The 27,318-nt window shown below is 35.9% G+C and overlaps 1 protein-coding gene across 2 annotated transcripts in view; it reads right to left on the bottom strand.

Moving 5' to 3' along the window:
• The window catches only part of KMT2C (lysine methyltransferase 2C), a 292,837-nt gene that overhangs the window by 89,468 nt on the left and 176,051 nt on the right, over nt 1–27,318 (bottom strand). For both annotated transcript variants that reach the window (XM_060305074.2, XM_060305075.1), the window contains exons 10-18: nt 23,106–23,275; nt 22,506–22,654; nt 21,612–21,725; nt 20,631–20,708; nt 18,288–18,991; nt 10,208–10,327; nt 7,841–7,957; nt 968–1,069; nt 316–420 (exon numbers count right to left, since the gene is read on the bottom strand). In XM_060305074.2, coding sequence (XP_060161057.1) covers nt 316–420; nt 968–1,069; nt 7,841–7,957; nt 10,208–10,327; nt 18,288–18,991; nt 20,631–20,708; nt 21,612–21,725; nt 22,506–22,654; nt 23,106–23,275 — 1,659 coding nt within the window. The remainder of the gene's footprint in view (nt 1–315; nt 421–967; nt 1,070–7,840; nt 7,958–10,207; nt 10,328–18,287; nt 18,992–20,630; nt 20,709–21,611; nt 21,726–22,505; nt 22,655–23,105; nt 23,276–27,318) is intronic.

Here is a 27,318-nt window from a genome sequence, read left to right as displayed (position 1 = left end):
ACTAAAGCACAGAAAGAAAAACAATTGGGGGAAAAAACCCAACAAGGTGTTAGTGATCTGAGGACAATATCACACAATTTTGCACACAACTGAGATTCCAAAAAGGCAGTGAAGGAGCAGGGGGGTGGGGGGGTGAAGTGGAGGGTGTACTTTAATATTTCAAGTACTTAAATATTGTCACATATGTATAATAATCCTAACAAGCAATAATTGATTAATTATAAGAACTGGAAGCAGCATGATACTAATCAAATCAATACATTTTTGTTAACCTGAAGCATATTTGCATTAATAATTAAATCTAAGTGTACTCACCTTAATACTGACGCAGTATGGATGGTAACACTGACCACACTGAGAACAGGCAAGTAATCTTCCCTCTGCTCCTTGGCCAAAACTGCCACAAACTACACACATATCCTGAAATTAAGAACACATTAACGTATTTTAAATTCCACACCAAACTAAGACTATACCAATATACTAATTTTATAATTTTTATAAAGCACCTTCTTAGTTGGTATAGCTCTAGAGCTAAATATTAAATGACTGCAGTACATACGGGATAAAGTAGAAATGGGCAAGGAGGAATTCAAAAGTGGAAGACAGGGCTTCCCTGGTGGCACAGTGGTTAAGAATCCTCCTGCAAATGCAGGGGACAAAGGTTCGAGCCCTGGTCTGGGAAGATCCCACATGCCGCGGAGCAACTAAGGCTGTGTGCCACAACTACTCAGCCTGCGATCTAGAGCCCACGAGCCACAACTACTGAAGCCCGCATGCCTAGAGCCCGTGCTCCACAACAAGAGAAGCCACTGCAATGAGAAGCCCGCGTACCACATGGAAGACTAGCCCTCGTTCGCTGCAACTAGAGAAAGCCCACACCCAGCAACAAAGACCCAACTCAGCCATTAATTAATAAAGTAATTAATTTTTTTAAAAAGTGCAAGACAAATAATTTAGTTCAAACCTGATGCAAAGTGAACTTGTCACTGCTAGAAAACAACACAACTGTATTGTGCATAGAGTTTTCTTCTTCATCCTTATTTGATGAAATATCTGCAGCAGACACCTATGAAAAGCAAAACACACAAAATGTGAAGTTATATTTTTCACCTGTATTATACCTGACTGAAAAGCTTAAGAAGATTCATGTTTAAAGTACAACTTTTTTGCCAGAGACTATACTAACAATTCCCAATTAGATTATTATTACCAAGATACTACTATAAAGTATAAATTATGGCATTTTTTAAATTCACTTGTCTCTTCAGAGTTACAAGCCCCATAGATCAGGAAGTGAGAAAACATAAATATGTCTTTAGTAAGACTGATTAACCAGAAATTCTAATCAAGAAACAAACAAAAACATTGTATGTGTGTATACTTATATATGGATGTACACACACACACACACACAGATACACACACATATATCATTCCATTTTAGTGACTCTTAAAACCTGCAATGGGGGTACAGCAAAATGAGATGTATAAAGCTATAAGTATAAAATACACACCAGATATTAAAGACCTAGTATCAAACAAAAAAGAACATAAATATAGGTCAAATAATTCTGTGTATTTTATAAATTACATGTTGAAATGATACTGTTTTGGATATACTGGGTCAAACAGTATATATTAAAATTAAATTTCACCTACTCCTCTCTCTTTTTTTAATGTAGCTACTAGGAAGTTTTTTTGTTTGTTTTAATTTGTTTATTTTTTGGCTGTGCCACATGGCCTGCAGGCTGTTAGTTCCCCAACCAGGAATCAAACCCTGGCCCTTGGTAGTGAGAGCACGGAGTCCTAACCACTGGACCATCAGGGAATTCCCTAGGAAGTTTTAAATTGCATATATGGTTCACATATTTCTTTGGGGGCAGCAGTGTTTTAGAATATAATTATTTTGAATAACTTACCATAATTTCAGTCTTAGCCAAAGAATTATCAACCATAGCCGTTCAATTCTGGACTTGTTAAATTTGACCAAATCAACTAAGTACACACTGGCTTATTAATAATTATTTCCAGAGTGCTTATCATGAAAAAAGCTCTGAATGAGATGCTAAAAAAGAGAATGGGGAAGCCAATGCCAGAACTATAAACTCTCTTTGCTTTAAAAGCTTACGACATAGCTTGGAAGAACTGAGCTGAAACACAACAGGTTAGGGTCAAAATGAAAAGTAATAGAAATTACTGTTCTTGAGGAATAACTGAAAAAAGACTAACTATCAGTAAACAGAAGGAGTATATTACAGTAATAAAATTTTTCAGTGCAAAAGACTTTAAATGCAGTTTTAATGAACAGTTCTATGGTTTTACGACAGTAATCGATAAAAGCAATTTATAGTCACAAAGGCCTAAAGACAACATGGGAAAAGTGTAAGCAACCTAACTGGTCAGCACTAGGGAATGACTAAAACTAGGAACAATCCAAACTATGAAAAATTATGCAGCATTTAAAAAACAGCAAGGCAGAAATCTGTACGGATTTCCATGAAGAAAATCACATGCTACACTGTTGAGGTGAAAAACAAGCTGCAGAGTAATACATGAGCCAGGGCACTACGGTATAAAAACACACAGAACAATTACGTGTCTGCCTTATGGCCATGTATCATAGGCTGAAGCATAAGAAATTGCTGTTCAAAGGTCAAAGGGGGTTGAATGTCGGCAATTTCATATGGATCAACCTAAAATGTAAATGCCCAAAACTGGTGAAAGGAAGACAATCAGGACTCAACTAGTAGACAAAACTTCCATCTATCTAAAAAATATTAATTTTTTAAACTGAGGAAATGTATCCATATGTTATATGCATATCCCAAAATTACCTTTTAGTCAAACACGATGATTCATAAAAGTAGAATAATCATTCCATCAGTAATAAATTAAGTGCCTACCAGAGTGGATGGAGTAATCTCAGTAATTCAAACACAGGACTAATGATACATTGAGAACATCATTAAAATACATAACTGAAACAGCTAGAATATAGGTAACAAAAGTATTCAATATATTGAAATAAGTATCCATTTCTACCTCCCCATCTCCAACATGGGAACACAAAACAGGTCTTACAACTGGGTAACACATAGTAAGTAGCTCACAAATTGTAGAAGTGTTATTCTTATTTTCAAAGGAAAATTTACCCAGAGAATGCTTTTGTTAAACTGAAAAACAAGGATGGAACACAGTATTCCCCGTATCAACCAGAAACAAAGTCTGCAGTAGAAAGCTGCAGTATCCCCTAAATCAAGCAGGGGGACAAGAATGTGCTAAAAAAAAAAAAAAAAATCAAGATTTTTTTAAAATAGCAATTCATACATGTAAGAAAGAAAACTCTATCATCTAGCTTAGTGACACATTGTTTTCATTTCATACTTTATTTCATGATCTTGAAACTGTCAGAAAAATAAAATCTACCTCAAAGGCAATCTCTGACAAAGTATGCACTATTGTTCCCTGCACAGATAACAGTCTGATCTGTTCTGAAGGTTACAAAAGTTTTATTTTCCTGAACCACAGATATAAGCCGAAGAAAAGAGAAAGCTCTAGCCTAAACCTCAAAAGTTGGGCATTTCCAAGCAGGGACACAAAAAAGAAAACCAAAAAACAGAAGAGCAAATTAAACTCAAAGTGAGAGAAAAGGAAATGATAAAGATCAGAGTGGAAATCAATGGAATAGAAAGTAGGAAAAAATACAGAAAAATGAATGAAAGCAAAGGCTGGCTCAAAAAAGGTCAATAAAATTGATAAACCTCGGGCTTCCCTGGTGGCGCAGTGGTTGAGAGTCCGCCTGCCGATGCAGGGGACACGGGTTCGTGCCCCGGTCCGGGAGGATCCCACATGCCGCGGAGCGGCTGGGCCCGTGAGCCATGGCCGCTGAGCCTGCGCGTCCGGAGCCTGTGCTCCGCAACGGGAGAGGCCACAGCAGTGAGAGGCCCGCGTACCGCAAAAAAAAATTGATAAACCTCAAGCAAGACTGATCAGGAAAATGGAGAAAACACACAAATTACCAACAACAGGAACGAGGAACATCACTACCAATTCAAAAGGACAGTAAAGGAACACTATTATCCATTCTAGAAGAACAGATTTGTCAACCTACATGAAACAAATTCCTTAAAAGACAAATTCATGCAAGAAAAAGCAGATAACCTAAATAGCCCTATACCTATGAAAGACATTGAATTTGTAGTTGAAAATCTTCCAATAAAGAAAACTCCTGGCCAAAATGGCTCCACTAATGATTCTATCTATAAATAATATAAGAAAGAAATTCCCAACACTACATAACTTTTCTAGAAAACTGAAGAGCAAACTATATTTCCCAATCATTCTATGAAGCCAGAATTATGCCGATATGAAAACCAAAGACATGATAAGAAAATAAGACTATAGACCAATATCCCTCATGAACATAGATATAAAAAGTCTAAAGCTTTTAGCAAACTGAATCCAACATCACAACCAAGTAGAGTTTAACCCAGGAATGCAAGATTGCTTTAGCACACACACATAAAGATGTAACTCACATATCAACAAACAAGCTACATGATCATCTCTACAAATGCAAAAAAAAGCACATTTGACAGAATCTACTTCTGACATCTACTCCTAATTAAAAAAAAAAAATCTCAGCAGACTATTAATAGAAAGGAAATTCCTCACACTGATTTAGGATGTCTATTAAAACAAAACTAAGGCTAACACCATACTTAATTATGAAAAACTATATGCTTTCTCCTCAAGGTCAAAAACAAGGTTATCTGAGCTCTTCACTTCTGTTCGACACTATACTGAAGGCTATAGCAAATGCAAAAAAGAATAGACACGAAAGGACTCCAGATTAAAAAGAAACACGTAAAACTTTATCTGCAGACAACGTGATCGTTTATGTAGAAAACCCAATGGATTCTACAAACAAGCAATTAGAATAACAGATACACAAAAAGGAGTAGTATTTCTGGATACTAGCAACTGACAAACACAATTTGAAATTAAGACAACACTACCATTAACAATAGCATAAAAAATATGGAAGATGGAGATAAATCTGATTAACAGTATCTGTTCAACCTGTCTGTTGAAAACTAAAGAACATCGCTGAAAGAAATTAAGGAAGACCTAAAGAAATGGAGAGATACAGGTGCTGATGGGTTCAAAAACTCAATATGGTTAAAATGTCAATCTTCCCCAAATTAATCTATAGTTTGAATGCAAACACAATCAAGATCCTAGCAGGCTTATCTATAGATATTGACAAGCTAATACAAAAATTCATATAGAAGTACAAAGGATTTAGAATAGTCAAAACAACTTTGAAAAGTAGAAAATCAGAACACTACCAGTGTTCGATTTCAAGAGCAGCTGTAAAGTAGAAGTAATCAAAATAGTGGAGTATTGGCCTAAAGAAATGGAGCAATCGTACAGCATGAGATTCCAAAAATAGATCCACATATATGATAACTAATTTTCAAGAATGATGAAAGGCAATTCAGAGAAACAGTGCTAAAACAACCAGCTACTCAGTATGTAAAAAAATGAACTTCCATCTTTATTCATACCATACATTTAAAAAACTCAAATCCCATTATAGATCTAAATGAAATACCTTTCTAGAAGAAAACACAGAATATCTTTGTGACCTTGGGTGACACAAGTATTTCTCAGCACCAAAAAGCACAATCCACAGAAGAAGAAAAAAATTAATAAACTGGACTCCATCAAAATTAAATCAACTGCTCTGTGAAAGACACAGTTAACAAAATGCAAAGACAAACCCCAAAATGCAAGAAAATATTTGCAAATCATATATATGATGAAGAGCTTGTGTCCAGAATACATAAAGAAATCTCAAAACTCAGTTAATTAAAAAACTACTCAATTTTGGGCTTCCCTGGTGGTGCAGTGTTTAAGAATCCACCTGCCAATGCAAGGGACAGGGGTTTGAGCCCTGGTTCAGGAAGATCCCACATGCTGCAGAGCAACTAAGCCCGTGCGCCACAACTACTGAGCCTGCGCTCTAGAGCCCACGAGCCACAACTACTGAAGCCCGCGTGCCTGGAGCCCGTGCTATGCAACAAGAGAAGCCACTGCAATGAGAAGCCTCTGTACCGCAAGGAAGAGTAGCCCCGCTCGCCACAACTAGAGAAAGCCCATGCGCAGCAACAAAGACCCAACGCAGCCAAAAATAAAAACAAATAAATTTTAAAAAAAATACTCGATTTTGGAAAATGTATTAAAGATCTGAAGAGTGACCTTATCAAAGAAGATATACAGATAGCAAATAAGCACCTAAAAAAGCTGATCAATATCACAAGTTATTAGAGAAATGCAAGTCAGATACTCTTAACATACCTGTTACAATGGCTAAAATTAAGGAGACTGGCCATACCAAATGTGGGTGAGTATGTGGAGGAAATGGAACCTTACATATTCTTGCAAATATAAAATGTCACACCCAACTTGAAAACCAACCTTTTCTTAAAAAGCTAAGCATATACCTACCATACATCCAGCCATTCCATTTCTATATGTTTACCCATGAGAAAAGAAAACATATCCACAGGTGAACTTATATATAAAAGTTTGGAGCAGTTTTATTTCTAATAGCCAAACAATGGAAGCAAACATAATGTCCTTCAATAGGTGAACAGATACACAAACTGTGGCACATCCATGCTATGGAACGCTCTTCAACAAAAAGGAACTGTTAACACACACAAGAGCATGAATTAATATCAAAATAATTATGTTGAGTGAAATAAATCATATCAAAAAGAGTATATTCAGCATGATTCCACTTACACAGACTCCAGAAAATGCAAACCAATCGACAGAAATGGAAATCAGATCAGTCATTGCCTGGGGGTAAGGCAGGAAGGCAGGCAAAGGGATTTCAGAGAGGCACAAAGAAACTTTGAGGGCCGAATATGTTCTTAACTGTAGTGTGGTTTTCAAGGGTGTACACATGTGTCAAAACCTATGAGACTGTACACTTCAAATATTTGTACCTTATTTTATATCAATTTTACCTCAATAGGCCTATTAATTCGGGGAGTGGGGAGGGAGGGAGGGACTTGCTTTAAAAAAAAACACCAGAATCCAAGTTTCCTTACTCCTTTAGCAGCAAACTGAACAATCCCACCTGCATCCTGGACTTAATATGACAATTAGAATCTGAAAAAACAGTAGCAAATTGAACAATCCCACCTGTATCCTGAACTTAACATGACAATTAGAATCTGAAAAACAGGGTATCGGTAAAATAGTAAAGTTATTGCAGGAAATATCTGCTATTATTTTTTGCCAAATGCAGTTTTTTCAATGCACATTTAAACAAAGCCTCATAATGTGCCAATGACCATACAGTTATCAATCTTAAATTCAAATAAGTCAAAGACAGTCATAAAATCTTCAACATTTTTAGACTTCATACTAATCTACAACATTTCTAATTTTTTCTGTAAACCATATTACATATTACTGAGAGCAACTACAATCAAAAATTTAAAACACCAACATAATTAAATTCTTCAAATAAACTCAAGAATATAACAGAAGTTTTGTTTTAATAGAAGAGCAAATATACTGCATATTGGATTTTGGAGAAGAAAGATCAGAGTCAAAGAGGAATGTAAGAAAAAAGGAATGAAAAAGTAGAAAATATAGAAGAAAACCTCACCAGAGGTTTAAAAAGAAATGCAGATGGAGATAAAATTTTAGCCTGTTTATGTGACTCTTAGAATCTAAGTAATTTGGTACAAATGAGCTGATCATCGTCGGCCGACACATTAAGGACTGTAGCAAATGTAAAGTGAGCGGGCCTTACCCCGGGCAACACAACTGCCCCGATTCCACTTTTCAACTTTGATCTGCCTCTGCCGCCTCGTCCTGACAGTCCCGCACCACGAGGTCTCCGCTTTCCTGGAAATCCTGACCCCCGGCCCTACACGACAGATACGGAAAAGTCAGCATTCTGTAAAAGCCCAAAAGAATTTTAAATCCAAAATGTGAGATAAACCGTCTTATTAAATGTTACACAAATACTTGCTTCTCCCTTTTATTCCAATCAGATGATAAATATTAAGAGACCAGGCTTATTATTTGCATCTTTCAGTATGTATTCTACGACTTAAACATCTACAACCTTAGAATCAAACTTGGTCTGTTACTGTGAATGCCCTGCAACAGCAAACCTTGGCACTGTATTTCCGTTTCCTAATCCTACATCCTAGGGGGCAGAAAAGCCACAACTCTATCCAGGTATTTTCAGGCGCAACAAATTGTATTGTATTATAGAGCAAGTATGAGGAAGGACTCTCTTGCTAACTGGTTTCTTGTAATTGTATCGATATTAATAGTTATCATATGCTAAGTACTTATTATGTACTGCTCGAAGCACTTGTTCCTCTCAACAATCTCATAAGGTCAATACTATTTTATCATCCCCACTTCAGAGGTAAGTACACTGGGGAATAAAAAGGTTAAGTAACTTGCGCCAAGTCAGACACCTGGCAAGCCTGGCTCCAGTGACCTCACTCTTAACCACTATTCTGCACCGCTGCGTTGCACGAAAGCTCATTTTTACTATGTGCAACAGTATTTTTTCTGTCGTGAAAACTGTCAATATCCTCTAACCGTTCAATACCTGACCATACAGGAAAGCTGATGAAAAATTAAAAGGCTTGCTTTAAATCACCTAGATAATAATTACTTCAAGTGGAAATAATTTATGTGAATTTTTACACAAGAAAAAATTCTATGGGAAAATATGTTGAATTCCCCGATATTTTAACAAATAAGCACTAAGGTTTTGTGTTGCTGTTTTCTTATTTATTCTCAGACTTATGTATTACTACCTGAAAACACCTGGCATCTACACCTACTTGTGCTGTGTGTATTTAAGATTACTAAAATGCTCAGGAAAATCCCGGTTTTGTTTTCCCTAACAAGGTAAATAATACGTGACACCTTCAGCTGAGGTCACCTGCAGCAGTTTGAAACACTGAGCTCATTACCTACTTGGCAGAATGCTCTCCAAGTCAGCAATTTATGGTTATACTGTGAGCACCAAAAAGACACACGTGAACAAGAGGGAAGGGGGGCTTTTGTTCCTTCAGTTTTTTAGTAAAAGCCAACTTCCAGTTTTCCAGCTGCCTCTCCTTATCCTCTTAAGCTGCTTTCCTTCAGATCCTGAGCTTCTCTGAACAAGCGACAGGGTAGTGTTCAATTGGATAGTTTCTCTTGTTGTTTTTCAATAGGTATAAAAGATTTTTTAAAAGTCAGTGACGGAATCAAGACTACAGTAATCCCTCAATGTATTTCTCCTCAACATCCAATGACACAGGTAAGAATAAGTGAAAATCAGTGGTATATGCTTCATAATGGTCAAACAAGACCTCTTTAACTCTTCTAATTAATATTTACATTTTCAACACCTTGCATGCTATCAGAGTGAGTTGAAAAATAGTTCTTCCAACGGTGATAGAAAATAGGAAAGCAGAATCTAGAACTCCTTTGAAATCCTTAATTAGTGTAAATTAAAAACCCTTATTCCAGAATTATATTATTAAATATAGAAGATGAAGAATACTGTCTTCTCTCGTCAGGAAAATTTTTTTAACTTTTCAGATGATTAACACTTTTCCAAATTAATTTTTCACCTTCAAAATGCACCAGACAACTTCAAGGACTAACAGAGTCATCCACCAATGACATGAAAAAGAGATTCTATAGTTTTTAGATTATTAACACAGACAATGAAATCTGCTGCAATTCTGCTATTTCTTCTCCATTAGTACATAATAAATTAATGTAGCTTTTCTTTTGTTCTTTTCTAAGCAACAAAATTATACGATATGATGAACAAGTCTTTAATTACTTTATAGCCTATGTGACAAGGATTTCCCCCGTAGAAATACTGGTAATTACAACATAAAAGGAAGCAACCATAAAAAAGGGTATTAAAAATTTACCCTTAAGATCAGTCAAGTAAAATGGCAATTTAATTTCCTCCCAGTGCAGGTTTTTAAAGGCAAGCACGTTGCTTCTTCAAATACTAAAAATTTTAGATTTAAAAAGTGGCTCTGGAAACTAAACTATTTATCTAGAAAAGAAAGGTTTAATTCTTAACTTCTACGCGGACAAAACCAACCAGAAAGAAATGATATACGAATGTAAATGCAATTTTATTTACCACTTTGATGCTCCAAATGGCACTGCCAGGAAGCTGCCTGGGTTTAAAAATTTCCCGGCCTTCTGAAATGTCTGGGGACCAGGAAGGTGGGCTCACTGTATTATGGGTACTCCAAGCCCCCTAGGATATGGCAGGTGAGAAAATAGATGTATAAAACTCCGCAACATAAAAGGTCAAAGCCAGCAACTAAGGAATTTTAGAACAGCAAAAACAAATGCAGACGTATGGAAATTTAGGACAGATTGCTTCAAGGTAGTAAGGAAAATAAGCTTATCACTTACAGTGACTGTATACTTAAATGTTTGTAGCTACAATTTACATTAAATGTTTTATTCTGGTTGAAACATCAGTACAATGAAACGTATTAAAAATCAAGGCTTACATGACATCAACATTGACTCATGAACTGCAATTACGGCACCAAGATATAAATAAATGTCAATCAAACTTTAAGAATTAAAACTATAAGAAACTATTTGGGGATTATTTTCTTCTAACAACTATCACTCTACCGGAAGGGAGAAAAGAATAAACAAAAAGAATGTTATGTATACTTCTTGCTATAAACCACCAAAACAGTAGGCCAAAAAAATGCAGTCAGAAACATGAGCAATCAACAGACACATTCACTTTAATATTTGGAAAGTCAGTTTGTAACCATAAGATGCAAATACCATTATAATCCTAACATTTAATTACTCTTCCTTCAGTGACCATTAGTTGTGGGTTTTGATTTTTATTTTTATTTAGGGGACTACTACACTTGGATTATATCCAAGGAACTAATTTGAATAGTTGAAAAATGTTAAAGCAAATTGTCCTAAATTTGCAAATTAAAATGCCTGATGTATCTGATTATTTATATGAGAAACAGTACTTACTAAAATAGTTAAGATAAAACTAAAACATTTTGCTTCCAGATAACCCCATTCAGCAATAACCTGAACTAATCTGATGAAGATGCTAATAAGCAGCATAAAGAAAAACGTTTACTCCACAAAGATAACATTTTAAACACAAATGTCAAACAATACAGAACCTATTTGGAATTAGATAATTCAACAGAGCATGCTATAATTTTACGAATTAAATGATCAAAACTAAAGACAAGAAACACAGTACTTACCAGGTTTCTAGAACACTAACACACTAACAAGTAGTAGCCTATCAATCCCATTAAAATACCACCAGGGAATTTAAATAACTAGAAATAAGAACTTGCTATCCTTTGGGGAGGAGACAGTTAATGAAATAACAGTATTTCGAGAAAGACCACACAGGGAGAGGCTGGTTTCACTTTAATTAACCTACCCTCCGCTCAGCTAACAGCCATGCTGATTTCACCTGACAAATGCTTTCCCACTAACAGATCACCTTGCGTCTATGTCCACACTTGTCTTCTTTCCTACTGTGTCCAGGGCCTTCTGTAACCTCTGCGCTGACAAAAGCAATTTCTCTATTGTCATTTCACTGTCAACATCTACTTACAGTTCTGCTGGGCTCTGTGCAGCACATCAGTGAATGTTTCTCTGCCCTCCTTCACTGACCCTTCTCAGCCTCCCTTTTGAGTTCTTCCTCCACTTGACCTCTAAAGCCCCACTGTTTTCCAGGGCGGAAGCCTGGACCACTCTCCTCTGTGTAGTCTTGTCCTAAATGATCTTATCTACAATGAGGGCTGTAAACACCATCTTGGATGTTGTTATTCCCCAAATTCACATTTCTAGTTCTAACATGTTCTGAGAGCTCCAAGTTATTATGATTTTCAACTTCCTTCTTAGCACTTCCATTTTGTCGCACAAAACCTCTCCAGTTTACTACATCTAAAATCTCTCCCTTAAACGAGTTCCAACTCACAACTTTTCCCCATCTTTAGAAATGGATTCCAGTCCGAGTCAGAGAACTGGGAGTCGTTAGACCTGTTCTCTTCTCTCATCACTCTCCTCTGCCCCTTCAATCCTCTCCCTCACCACTCCTTTGATCCAAACCATCGGTAAATTCAGCACATTTTCTCTTCAAGTTCTGTCTCTGGTCATTCTGTTTCTCTGCACTCCCACAGCCGGCACCACCTCTCAGCTAGCCTGCTGCAACGGTCTACTTCTATTTATGCTTCTTCCTCACCTGCACCTCCTCAAGCCTTTCCCCACACAGCAGCCAGAGGGACTCCTAAAAAATGTAAATGTGACCAAGCAAGACTCTCCTGCCCTGTTCCAAACCCTCTGATAGCTCCGCAGTGACACTTAAAACTCAAACCTTTCTTACTGCCTCTCTTCAGTTGCATCTTGTGGCATCTCTCACTGTCGATACGCCCTAGCTACCCTGGCTTCCTTGCCATCCTTCACACACGCCGAGCTCTTCAACAGTGGGGGCCTACTGACTCAGAACTACACCACCTGTCCCCTGGTTGGCGTCTCCAGAATCTTCAGGTATGGCCTTAAATACCTCCTCCTCGAAGAGGCCTTCCCGGGCACTCCAAGTGAACCATGTGTCCTTTACAACACCTTTAGCATCTGCATACTGAACACAATACGGGGTCATCTGTTCTATTGTTTATCAGTATTTAGTGGTAGAGAGTGAGAGCAAGAGGTATCTAAACCTCATTCCCTCAACGTTTCCACGCAGTGTTTTTCTCTGAGGATATCTGGCTAGTGTACATATTAAATTCCTTTTGGTAGATCGTTTAATGGTATATCAGTAGATAGTCCTTAAAGTATACCAGTAGATAGTCCTTAAAGTATACCATAAAAAGTCATATTCTAAAATAATATTTATTCATAATTTATGTTAGCTTTGATGCCAAAATTATATCTCATTTCAAAAAGCATTCACACTTCATATAACATGGATGAACAAAATGAAGGGCTCTATAGATTAAGAATGTTTAGATGCTATTTCAGGGATAATTAGACAACCGTTCAACTGCTATGAAAAACTTATACAATAAAAGCTTGGGTAATTACATTAAAATTTTAATAAGTATGTTATCATAAGGCATTGGAAGGTAGAGCATGTGCAATTTTATAGGAAATGAAGAAAATTATGATTACACTTAGATATTTTCACAAAGAAGAAATTACCTAATATATTCTTTAGACCTTAAAACTAAAATACTGATGTAATTATCAACTGTAGTTATAAATTACCCTTCAGATCTCAGCTTTGATCAAAAAGAATTTACACAGACCATTCAGAAGAGGTCAGATTCCCCATCTACTGTAACATGGTTTACACCGTTGGTACACTTGGTTTTACTTTACCGCACTTGTATTTATCTATTGCCACTGGAGTATAAGCTTGATGGCAGACACTCTGCTCTTTTCGTTCACTGCTATGTTAAGCCTTCTGTTCAGCACTTATTGAACGTCTACTTTTTCTACTGAGCATTTTTGCATGCATGTATTCATAAATGCATCAATAAACACTGTACTGTGATATGAAACACACTAATTCCATCAGTTGTAGCCTAGAATCTTGGACTTCTTCACCTATTAACAAATTACCAACCTATTCCATGCACTGCTACTCTTAAACTATCTACAAACTGAAAAAAAAAAAGGGGTTAAAAAACGTAACCATCAGGAGAATTTAAGTTACAAAGAGTGCTAAACAGAACCAACTTGTTCTCAAATGCCACAGAAACTTTACAAATACTATTTGGCAGAGTCTGAATTCGATTCCAACAATAATTATTACTGTTTAAAGTTGGTATTCAGTTTTCTGCTTTGAGGCCAATTTATCAACCTAGTAAAATTACAAAGCTGTTACAAGGACTGTGGGAATAGGGAAATGGGACAATAATGGCAGGTGGAGGGTAGGCTATGATGAGCAACTTTCTATTAGAAGTCAAACCCTGCTGCTGGCTGTTACATATGATCAATGTCACGATTAGGGCCCAAGAGTATCCAATTCTACTGAATCAGTTTAAAACGTGGCCAGAGAAGGTCAGGTATGTCTCCGGGGAAGATTCACACCACCAAGTCCTAAGTCCACCCTCTCCCTAACATACTGTGCAAAACCAAGATTGCTATTATTGGGTGAGTTTGATTTAGAGAAAGTGAAAACAGTGAAACGAGAGTAGAAAGGAGGACAATCAGTAAGAGAAACAGAAAACACAAGCATTTATAGTTTGTCTTTTTGGTACATACATTCGCTCATGTACATTACAGCTATTGTAGCAAACAATTCATTTTTTTATGACTTACAGAATTCTTTTAACATAAATAAGTCATATACAAAGCTGAGTTCAACATCAAACAGAACAAGAAATTTAGTCCTGAGAGTGATTTGATAAGAGATAAACTATATCTGTACAGAAATAGCTGCTGCCAGCTTTAGCCCTCAGTAATTTAAGAAAGTGAATTTGGCTGGTGCTAGCAATCGTTTTAGTAATGGCTTAAAAAATGTAACAGGCACAAGAACACTAGGAGGGATGTATGATACTTCTGATCTGTATGTGTTGTAGGTTGACACCCCAAAGGCTAGACATTTTTTTAGGATGAAAACTACAGTTTCTCAATGGTTTAGAGCAGTGCTTCTTGGACTTCAGGCTGCATGGGGATCTTCTTAAAATAGACATGTTCACTCAAGTTAAGGTGGGGCCTGAGATTCAGTGTAACAAACTTCCAGGTGATGCTGATATTCCTGGTCTGCAGGTCACATTCTGAGTAGCAATGGTTTAGTCATTTCTCCCAGAAAACATGCCTAAGCCTGTAAGCCTGAGTAGAGTTTTTCCTCTTGCCCTCTCTGCTTTCCCACAGTACCCTGTGGTTTCCTCTACTGCAGCCTCTATCACACACAGAATAATTAAATAGGCAGTTTAGTTCTAAAATCTGTGCAACCACTATGCGGCACTGAACTTGAAAACCTACTACATCCTGTATTTACTGTGGCCAGTGTTTGACTTGGTCGGGCCTGCAGTTATTTTCACTGGCACATTTCCTTAGAAATAGTTATGAGTCAACGTGATGGGTTTCAGGACCACCACTTCACAGCCAAATTTAACACATGAACACTAAATCCTTCTCAAGTCTCCATTTTCACATAATATCTGCATTATCCTGCAAATCAAGAAAGAAAGCAGGGCAGCACTACCGTTTGCTATGTGTCAGGGGGTTTATAGGTGTTATCGTTAAATTCTAACAACCATCTGATGTAGTTTTATGGATGAAGAAACCAAGAGAGTTCACATGGTAACTTGCTTGGTGTCCCACAGACAGTAATGGAAGAATAAGGCTTTGAAGTCAAACAACTGCACTATGGAAATATTCATGCGGAATTTCTATTAATCAATCTCTCCCAGAATCAATTAATTACAGTACAAATATATATAAATAACACAAAAAAGACTTCTTAAAAGTCACTTTTATAAAATGCCACACAGTATTTAGACTAGAAGGTATGTGGGAAAATCACTGTTGGCATCTACTCTACAACTTTTATTCCTCATAAAGAATAGAGAATATTTACCTATTTACTAATGAAACCTTTTTTGATAGGTTCTAAGACAAAGTATCTGTATGTAAGTTTACCTCATAGGTATCCAGGAATAGACAATTACAACTACTAGAGTAATTTCCTTTAATGAATATCATTATGTATACATTATATACAGCAGTACTTCAAACTTCAAATTTATTTTAGTTAAAAGCTGGATATGAAATAATTTATCAAGAACAGAATCTCTCTTTATTTGGATGATATGATTCACCGATCTGCCTTTTTTAACTTTAAAAGCAAAAACCAACCAACCCCCCAAAATGCCAACAGTGCTTCTTACTAAAAGGTTTACGTCTAGAAACCAGAAATGGAAGAAAGAGAAGGGAGGGAGGCAGGGAGGGAGGGATTGCTTACTTGTAATTAATCGTTAACAAAACTATAATCCTCTACAGCTCACCACTGGAGGCCTATTTTGCTCTCACAGGAACAGATTATGAAACTGATATGTTAATTCGAGACACTTCATTTAAAATGCTATTGCAATACACAAGTATGTTATAAAATTCTAGGGTTCTTAATAAACTACTTAAATTGATGAAAAATAAGAAATTCAGTTCACAACGTAATGGCAAAGTGGTTATAATCTAATGAAGTACTATTTTTGGAAACCTACTCTATTGAAGAAATTTCACCTTCTCTATGAGAACCTCTCAACAGATGTCAGTCTTAGAATTTATGTAAATTCCTAAGCTCTCCACATATATGATGTTAGCAACAACAAAAAAGGTGGAAAGGTAAAATGAAGAAAAAAATTCTTAGCATTTGAAAGTTATCAAAATATATTTAAGAGTACTTATGTTTTTCTATGAAATTTTCTTTAAATATTTAAGAATACTTCAAGAAAATGTTTCTAAGAAAACATATTTCATAGAAGATTTAACAAAAACTTTCAATATTATCATGAGAGCAATTAGTACATGAGTGTCTGAAGTAGATCACAGTCATGTGACTTCATTAAATATTTTCCCATAAAATAAGATGATACAAATAAGGTATCTTGTTCTATCCAATGCATAGTCTCCACAAAAGCAAAGCAGTGTATCAACAAGCTTTTTGAATCACCAAGTGAAGGTTGTTTCCTATACAACTAAAACAAAACTGGGAGGTAGAACATGGCCTATAGCTGCTTGTGAGATTAGCAGCAAATTGTGAGGTAGTAATCAGACAGTAGCAGCTAAATAGAAAGGAGAATACTACCACAGTTGAAAGAGAACATAGCAGTAGTAGTAACAGTAACAAATATTAAGACACGGCTCATGTAAAATGGGATGAACTTGGAAGAAAAAAAATATATGTACATACACACTCTCACACACATACAAAAATACCCACACTATTTTGGAACATAGGTCAACAGAAAAATAATCGTAATGGCTTCTCAGTTGGAGCAGAAGTCTCTAAATAAGGAGAGACACCAGTAAAATTTAACAGGAATATTTATGATGCAATATCCTTAAAGAATGTAAATGTCTGAACCAAAATTAAATTTGAGATTCAAATTTCCATTGCTAAACTCTTTTCAGAGCCAAAACTACACAATTAGTATATGCTATTCAAAAAAAGAAAAGGAAAATAAAAGAAAAAACTAAGGATGAAGAGAACTAGTTTGAGAAGAAAAATCTCTCTTAGTAGAATAGAAAATAAATATCAAGTAGGAGACTAATTTTCACATTAAAATAAAGTTTGATTTAACTTTTTTACTGGTGTCACAATCCCAAAATTAGACGATCAAAATATTATTATTCCTATAAAAAGTTAAACTTTAATCACTGAAAGCAATTTAAATCATGAGACTTAAAACTCCAAATTATTATTGCGACTAATGACTTTTTCACTGTTTGATATGTTGCTATTTTATGAAAAACTTCAGAAAGTAGAAATTTTGTAGAACATATAATTCTTAGCTATAGTATCTTCATTTTGCTTTGTAGTTTCACTCAAATCCCACTGAAAAAGATCTGGAACTTACCCTTACAGGGTAGAGTTCACATTCACACAACTTAGAATAATCATGGGAAGAACTCCCTTCATTTCCTGAAGATCAACAATATAATCCTAAAATTTTGTTCACAAAACCACTGAAGTAAGTCCTAACTTTAAAAAAATTCCCACAAAAAGTTAGCAATCAATAGAAAAACCAAAATGAGAAATTCCCCTGCATGAAAAATACTCTAGGTAAATTCTGATGCTTAAGCAGTCAAAAATATGTACAACGAATAATATCTAAACAAATATATGAGGGGAAAAATAAATGTTAATTACACTATACCCAAAACCTTACTTTTTTTTTTAAGTCTCTGCTGTTACTATGGCATAGAACTACAAACTTCTTTAAAGTGTTTTCTATTAGAAACTATAATCAAAGAGGTTGCACTTACATTCCAATAAGATCACTTCAAGTTTAATAAACTAGTCTTCATTAACAGTGTGTTTTTTGAAGTGGCCAAAACACATAAGTCAACATTACATCTACATTCCACCTAAACGGGAAAACCTGCCCTCCAAACCAAAGCTACACATACACTTTTTTTTACTTTATAGAATCACTCCAACATCTTTTCTATCAACATCATTAAAATCACCATACCTGTCTGGACCGAGGTCTACCAGGAGAAAATTTCCTTTTGGTAATAGCTGGTTTACCCATGCCAATTTTGGGGGTGACTGAGATGTAAGTTGTTGGCATGACGTTTCCAGCAGAAGCACTGGGAGTCGAGGGGTAACTATGCAGCATGTCGTGGGAAGGCAAGTCGGAAGAAAGTGCTGGAGAGGAAGACGCGTTTGCCTTGCTCATGCCCGCTGCTGATGAAGATGGTGACTCTGTCTCAGGTGGTAATTTTACAGATTTGCTTTCTTGGCGTACACCATCTTTCACACAACTCTCAACTGCAGGAGCCACTTCGAAGTCCATAAATGCAGTAGAGGGTTCAGGATTTTCTTTCTGTTCCATTTCTTCTGGTACCCTTTCTATGGCCAACTGTTCCTTAGAACATAAAGCCGTACCTTCCCCACCGGGGAACGGGACAGTGACGGATTCAGTGTTGACTCCTGGAGGCCGGGATTCTTCTGGGGACACCGCCATGTTAGGTCCCTCCAACAAGTGCACTTCCCCCTGCTGCGCAGCGACCTGGGGGGCAAGGGCTTCAGCGCTGTCTGTCACTTCCATTTTGTTCTCATTTTGATCTGCACCGCAAGTGTGCATCACTTTAGGAGGCATTTCCATTTCTTCGCTATCAGCTTCACGAGAAATCTGATTTTCCAATTCAGGATTCACTTTATCTTGGGATGATTCTATAAAATTTCAAATATCTATTATGTTAATGTACCTATGAATTTGAAAATTTCTAACTATGATTAGGTATAAAACATTAATGTCTTACATGTCTGTAGCTCTATGGTTTAAAAATAATAGGCCTGGGTAGGAAAAAAACGTTGGCAGGGCGGGGGGGGGATCCAAAACATACTTTTGCTTAAGTCATGAAGGTATTCATCAAGAAAGGCAATAAGGCAATTACCAAGTTTAGTAAAGGTCAAAAGAGAGCAGGGTTTATGGATTAGAATCAGTCACCGATCAGACCAGAAAACCTACAAGAACACTACCTTAATGGGATCCCCAGAGTTTAAGGTAATTTCTGGTAAGAATATTAAAATAGAATTAATTTCTAATATAACTATTATATATGATGTTTCACAGTTTGGTCACTTACAAGAGGATTTAAAATTTTGTAGGTGAAAAAAAAAAAAATTTTGTAGGTGAAGTTATACTCATTTTACAACTAGGAAAATGAGGCTCAGTGATATTACATGATGTGTCCAAATTAAAAAAGATTAGTCTAGAATAAAAAGAATTTTGCAATAAGCCGACACAAGATGTAACAAAGCTTCTGTAGACTCAAATAAGTAATGACCATAGACAGAAAAGACTTATTTTGCTTAGCCATACATGCTAACACAATCAATACATTTTTTTGGATATAATTATTGTTCTTCCTCATCATCTATCACCAAAGAGACTTATCTTAGCAAATCAATAAAAAGAAATTAGATATCAGAAGTATCTATAGTCACTGACTACTAAATTTTAAATCAGGGTACTAGTAAGTTAAACCTTTAACCCAATATTACTTAAGAGTAAGGTTAGAGGTCCAATTGACATGGGCCCTAAGCGGCTCTATTAAGTAAGACCACTGATGATAAAAAGCACTTATTTCAAATGCCATCAGGGTAATTTCTTACGTACATTAATAAAGACACTAATTTCCTTATTTACTATTTACCACGGTGACTGAAATTTATATATGTTCTTATATCAAAATGAAATCTCACTTCTCACTCCTGCTTTATTCAAAGACTATAGTTGAAAAGCAAAAAAACATCAAATAACAGATCTGATCATACTAAATATTTTTAAACACAAAGTACTTCGAAAATACTTTAATATTTTAAAAGTAATAAAAAATGGACTTTTAAAACAGAAAATACATATAAATGAAGTGAACATTTTTGGTTTAAAACCGAAAGTATCACCATTTGAGTGACTCAAGTAAAACAATCTTAATGCTATATGATGCCTAAATTATGTGCTCATAATAGTAGATCAACTACCTCAAGTCTCACTGGCAAAGAGGAACGTTTGCAATACACACTCAGAACACGAGGATGTTCTTTCTCCTCTGTGCTAGGCAGGAAGGATTAAGATAAAAGTGCAAACATGCTCTATTTCTGCCTTAGAAATCCACTGCCAATGGTTTTCCAGAAGAGGATCACCTAACCACAGACTGAACTACCGTCATGTGAGTATAGCAATAGTAAACAATTCATCTCTAATTTGAAAAGTCACCTTAGCAGACTATGACTCGAATCGCATAGCAACCATAAAGGCGTTATGCTGTAAATCAATCAAATTAGACGATATGAACACGTTGCCTACCAGCAATGAGAAGTCCACGCATGCCACGACTTTCCGGTGGATCACTCCTCTGCTGCTCTCCAGTATGGATGTGAGCTGCTGTGAATAACACACTTATGGAATCTCCAGCAAGGAGTCCAAACTCCTCTAACACTGCCTTCTCAACAGTAATTTGGGTAAGATATTTATCCTTCTGCCAAATTCCAATTTCAAATATAAGCATAAAACATCCTGTTACTATTCATTTGTTAAGTAGGATATGGAAATGAAACTGGATATGGAAGGAATCTGATTATGTACTATAAGATTATTATATAGTTTTGTCTTATTTTTCTTCGCTTTATATCTTTATGAAGTATAATTTTTAATGAGAGTTGTTAAATATAAAATTAACCTCAAAATATCTCAAGGGCTTTTTATGTATACATTCAACCTATTTAACACAGTATCACATACAATCCCACAGACTTTGAGGTGAGACCAAGATTAAATTTAATAAGTAGTTTTCCCCAAACCTGGTCTCTCATTAATTCCAGATCCTCAAGTACAATAATAGCTATTACCAATAATGCAAAAAGCTTAACTGAAATATCATTGAAATAACCCTCAACAGGACTGCTTACATGATCTAAAACAATGAATTTTTCATTATCTCAGCATGAAACATCTCACAATCAGCAACAGCTCTAGTTAGTAATTACAAAGATAACTAAAGAAAGAAATTGCTTTTTAATGAAAATCACTTGATCCCTAAACGAAGTATATATTTATGAGTATAGTCTAGATTACAGCTGAACTATCAATACAATATATACATGCCCTTTCCCCGATTAATTTCTCAGTTTATTTTATTTAAAAAGGCTCCTCTCTAAATAACTTCGTACATGACTATGTCTCAGCTTATTTTTATCTAGGGTACTAAAGTTGCAGATGTTCACATATTCACTCTACACACGCATTTTCTTCAGAGAACAGACTGTCCATCACCAAAAACACCCTTACCATCTGGAACAATCCCAGGCGCGGGCTGCTGGCCACCGACGTCTTTATTAGCCACGTGCTCCAGAAGTACCATGTGGTCCTCAGGGCCTTCAACTTCCATTTCATTGTTACAATCTTAACAGAAAATTATTTATTCTTTAGCTCAGAATGAGTTCTTCTGTTTTTGTTAACTAAGTCAACAACTATCACCTTGTTCTAATGGGGGTAAATTATCCCTGAAAATGCCATAAATTCTTCTTCAGATTTTTCTATTTTGAACCAAATATATATTTACATTTTTCCAATATGGAAAATATAATGAATTAAAAATTAACTGGAATTTTATTATTTTGAAAGGATACTGCACAACTGTATACTGATGGCATACTAGAAACAAAATGTTAGTAACCAAGGTGTGTCTAAATGATGTCAGATGATAAAATAGAACTTTTACAGACTTTGCCATTCATACTGATGAAAATGAAAAACGATCTGATTAGCAGGTCTGTTCCCTTTATGATCTAAGAATCTTGTTATTACGTTTATAACCCAATGGTGTACTAATAAAACTACATGAACAAAATTTAATAAAACTAAAATTTGTTTGGAGTAAAATAACCCAGAGTATGAAGTGCAAACTAGGTCATAGAGCCAAACAGTAAGGAACTTCCACTGTTGGCCCAAAAAACACAATTGTAGGAGCGTACGATAGTCCTGGAATTCAAATATTGGGTGAACAGTTGTAAAGAGGCTAGATTAGATGTTAACCATCAGATTCAGAGATGACCAAGATCACAGGTACAGAAGCTAAAAATAAGATGGGATCTGATACACAGGATTCCCTCATTGTTACTAAAGTAATATACTGCTGACTGGCTGGCACAGCATCCTAAAAAACAAAAACTCTCAATTTACCTGTAGTGAGTTCAGCCATCTCCACTTCATCACCTGGCTGTAATGGATCCATCTCAGCTAAGTGTTTGCAATACATACAGATGTACTCTTCTTTGAGCTGAGAATCCAGTTCATGATCTGTCGGTTTGTCACATTCTAAGTGAACCCATCTGTGATGATAAATATATTTAAATAAAATTTTCTAATTTAAAGTCAAATTAATATTTAGGGAAAAGAAAGATAATTGCTGAAAAACTGGATATAGGAAGGGGTAAGGATGGAAGAAGAGGTAATAGGGGTTAGCAATTGAAGGTTCTAGAAAAGAAGCTGTCATTTTTGGATGTCATCACAGGTGTTGACCTTTTTTAAACACATTTTAAACTATTTACTCTTTACTTTTCCCTCTTAATGCTTGTTTCTGGTCTTGTCTTATTTTTTGCCCACTTACATCGTTATGCCTTTCAGACTCATAAAAACATACTTTAATTCCATCTATAATGGCACTCAGTATTGAAAGGATTACTGGAATGACAAAAGTTTGGATCTCAAAATACATGGCAGAGCAGATGATCACATGGACAGAAGAACTGACAAACAAATGGAATAACTGTATCTTCTTACCTTTTGCACATATTACAATGAAGCATGTCTTTCTGCAATTCTGGATGGTAGCACTTCCCACAGAAAGGACATAAGTTATCCTGCTGTTGGTAACAACTGTCACATACCAGGCAATTGTGGTGCCACTGAGAACTAGATCGTGTGCCACACTCGACACATATTCTGCAATTCTAAACACCAGGAAAAATGAAAACAGAAACAGTTTGTTATGCATTTGTACTGCAGTTCTGGTGTAAACCTTTTTAAAAAATCAGTGAAACATTTGTAGATTATATATTAAGCTTTAATTTTTATGACACTAATTTAGGGTGTACGTTTTTGAAAAAGAGGTTTGTTTTGAACATCTGATGAGATATCACTCAATTTACACTGAAACCTCCTGGAAAGTGTAAATAGTGGATAGAGACATCCAAGAAAACATAAATAGGGAAGGAAGAAAACCAAGAACGTAGCAATCCAAACTTCAAAAAAAGAAACACATTCCAGAATCAGGAAGTAGCTCGTGTTGAGTAAGCCTACTCAACTCACTACTCTGAAAGCAAAATGGTCCTGCTAGGGAATTCTGTTTGTTTATGGGTAGCTCAGAAACTAAAAACAAGAATTCACACTAAGGAAATACAACCCACTCCAAATGATTAGGTGTCTGAAATGGTGAAAATAACCACTCAACATCAATATCCAATTATGGCTTCTCATATTCTCAGAACAGAGAGGCACTACCGTTAGCAAAGTAGAACTGCTGATGTGCAAGGCCTGGCAGAGGCCAGCCAAACCTTCTGTGCCTCTGAGCTAGGCTGCCTTAAAATCCTGGGCAAAAGGCTGACAAACTGTGGGACTCTCATTACCCACACACCCCCAGCTTGGCAATCTAAAGCACCAATAAAAAAGGAACTTTATCTTTCTGAGCTGCTGGTATCTTCTGATACAAAAGAGATGCTCACTGAAAAAGAGAAACTAGCATGAACCACAGATCTGCTAAAGTCTTACAGATTTAAAATGGAGGTACTCGTAAATACTGATGACAAATCCTAAGTAAAATGTTAGCAAACAGACTCCAATAGCAAATCAAGAAAAACCATAAACCATGTCCAAGAGGAGTTTACACAAAAATGCAAGTATGGTTAAATATTAGAAAACCTATTAATAAAATCTAACATATTATTAGGTCTGAGGAGAGAAGATAAATTATTTCACTAGATGCTGAAAAGACCTTTGGAAAAAAATTAAAATCCATTCCTAATAAAAAAAAAAACTTCCGAGAAAATTAAAATGGGTAGGTATTTCCTTAATGTGACATACACACATACCTCAATTCTAAAGCCAGTATTTTATTTAATTGGGGAACCCCAGAGGCAGTCCCACTAAGGTCAGAAACAAAGCAAGGATGCCTACTATCTCCACTACTATTTAACATGGTTCTGAACCAATGTAAACACTAAAACAAATGAAAACAGAAGCAAAATAGGAAAAGAAAAAGTAAAACTATTTGTAGATGACAAGACGGCATACTTGGAAAATCCTAGAGAATGTATCACAAATTTAATAAAAGAATTTAACGAAGTAGCAGGATATAAAATTAGCAATGAAAATTCAATAGAATTCACATACACAAATAATAACCAGTTAAAAGATATAATGAATGGGAAAATCCCATTTATAACATCAACAAAATAGAGAAAACTTTTAAGAATAAACTTAAGAAATGTCCAAAACCTATACAAAGAAAATTAGAAAACATTCCTAGAAGACACTAAACTAGACTTGAACAAATGCAAAGACATACCTTGTTCTTCGTTAGGATGTCCTAACATCAAGATTTCACTATCAATGAATAAATTTAAAGTGACCTGATAAAAATTCCAGTGAGGTTTTTCACAGAGCCTAAGGTTCATATGGAAAAATAAACGACAAAACAGCTAGGAAAAATGTGAAATAGAAAAGATCTGACAGGGGACCACAGCTACCAGATACTGCAAAGCCTCTATAATTAAAACGGTACGGCATTGGCTCATGAAGATAGAAAGACAGAGCAATGGAACAGACAAGAAATTCCAGAAATAAACCCAACTAAATCTAAAACTCTAGTCTGGAATCTCAAGTCACTGAGGCAAAGACTGTCTTTTTAGTGAATGGGTTTTGGACAACTGGATAGCCAACTGGGAAAAGATAACTCATACCATATAGAAGCATCAACTAAAAATGGATTAGAGAGCTAAATGTAAAAAATAACATAAAAACTAGAAGAAAACACGAACTCTCCTATAGCCTCAGTATAGGAAAAGGCTTTCTAATTTTAACTCAAAAATCCAAAAGCAATAGAAGACTGATAAATCTGACTATATAAAAATAAACTTTTGCATGGCAAAAAATAACACAGGCAAAGCTAAAAGGCAAACAACAAACTGGAAGAAAAGATGTGCACCGTATAACGCAGCTGAAGGCCTTATATCCCGACTATACAAGGAGCTCTTAGACTGTGGGGTCATCAAAATCTTCAAGAGTAACAGGCAACACACAAGAACAGACAACTCGCAAAAAGGGGTAAAAAAATGACCCCTAAACACAGGAAAAAATGACCAGCTTCACTCAAAAGAGAAAAGAAAATTAGACTACACTGAGATAACATTTTTCACTCATAAGACAGGCAAAAATCAAAAGCTGAACATGACAGCCTGTTGGCAAGGATGTAGAAAAGAAGTTCTCTCATGCATGAGTGGTGGCAAAAGGAAGAGCCACAAGTCCCATGAAAGGGAATTTGACGATACCTAACAAAATTACATATGCATTTACCCCCCTGAGCCAGTAATCCTACTACTAGAAATTTATTCTAGAGATTCGCTCCCAGCAATTCAAAAACCCATATGCACAAAGTTATTGACTACAGAATCACTTCTAATGTAAAATATCGGAAACTACCTAAATATTCAAGCATAGGACATTGGCTGAAAAACTACGGTTCAAATAAACAGAAGAAAGAAAGAGAGAGAGAAAGAGAGAGAGGAAGAAAGGGAGAAAGAGAACGAAAGAGAGAGAAAGGAAGGAAGCAAGGAAGGAAGGGAGGAGGAGGAATGAGGACGATCTCTATGAACTGATATGAAGTGACTTCCAGATTTTAAGTTAAAAAAAAAAGCAACATACAAAAGAGCACATATGCTACCTTCAGTGTAGAAAAGGGAAACAAAAATATATTTGCTTATCATTACAAAAAAATACAGGAAGGATGAATCAGAAATTTTTGAAAGCGTGTTAATATCCTATGTATTTTTAAAAATTAAATCAATAAGAAAAGAATGGGGAATTTTTAAAAAACCAAAATCTTCAAGGATAACAGGCAAAACACAAGGATTCTTACTATACAAGAATGGATATGTAAGAATGTGAGAAGGCAAAGAACTCAGCAGGAGGGATCAGAATTGGAGGTTATTGGTGTAAATTCATTATTTATAAACGATGTACATGTGTGAGTATACGCATACTTATGTATTTGTAGATATGCATATGTGTAAATGTATACACATGCATGTATTTACTGCCTCATATGCTGAAAGGACAAAGAAGCAAACACCCCCAGAGCAATGGGCACACCTAGCACCCAATCTTCACTAAAGGAACTTGGCCTATTTATAGAAAAGAGGACAGATTCCAGGGCTAGGGCAGGGAGGTGTAAGATGATTTTGGAGTATCTTGTTATGCCCAAATGTAATGAAGTGCTTAATGGTGAGGGCATGCCACAAAGACACAGGAGCCAGCGTGAAAAGGATATCAAAGGCAAAACTGGACAATTTGAGCACAAAACAAATTAGGTACAGTAATAAATTATCAATAATAACAAGAATTCATGAGTCAATACTGACAAGATATACATAATTTTAACATGTGAAAGAAGGGAGGGTTCTTGCATACAACAGAATGCAGGGGGCTGACTGGTAAATGTGAAGTTAGAAAAGCATCATTTTACAAACAACAGGTAAAAACTGCATCAGGCATTGGTTCCTATAATCTTGGAGAAAATTCTGAGGAGCAACAAGATATTCGCACGGTGTTAAAGTGTCTCCTCACGTACTGCTTTATTAGATAGGAGAGAAAGAAAACAGTGGAGAAACTTTACAGCAGCTTGACCAGATGATCAGAATTCACACCACCTGTGAGGGAGAGCGAACCATCAGGTGCACCCAGCTGAAAGCCTGAGAAGAGCACAGCACCACTTACGCAA

This window comes from Globicephala melas, chromosome 9 (assembly GCF_963455315.2).
Source record: "Globicephala melas chromosome 9, mGloMel1.2, whole genome shotgun sequence".
Classification (NCBI taxonomy): domain Eukaryota; kingdom Metazoa; phylum Chordata; class Mammalia; order Artiodactyla; family Delphinidae; genus Globicephala; species Globicephala melas.
Note: the sequence above shows the minus strand (reverse complement) of the source record. Positions and strands in the feature narration are given on the sequence as shown.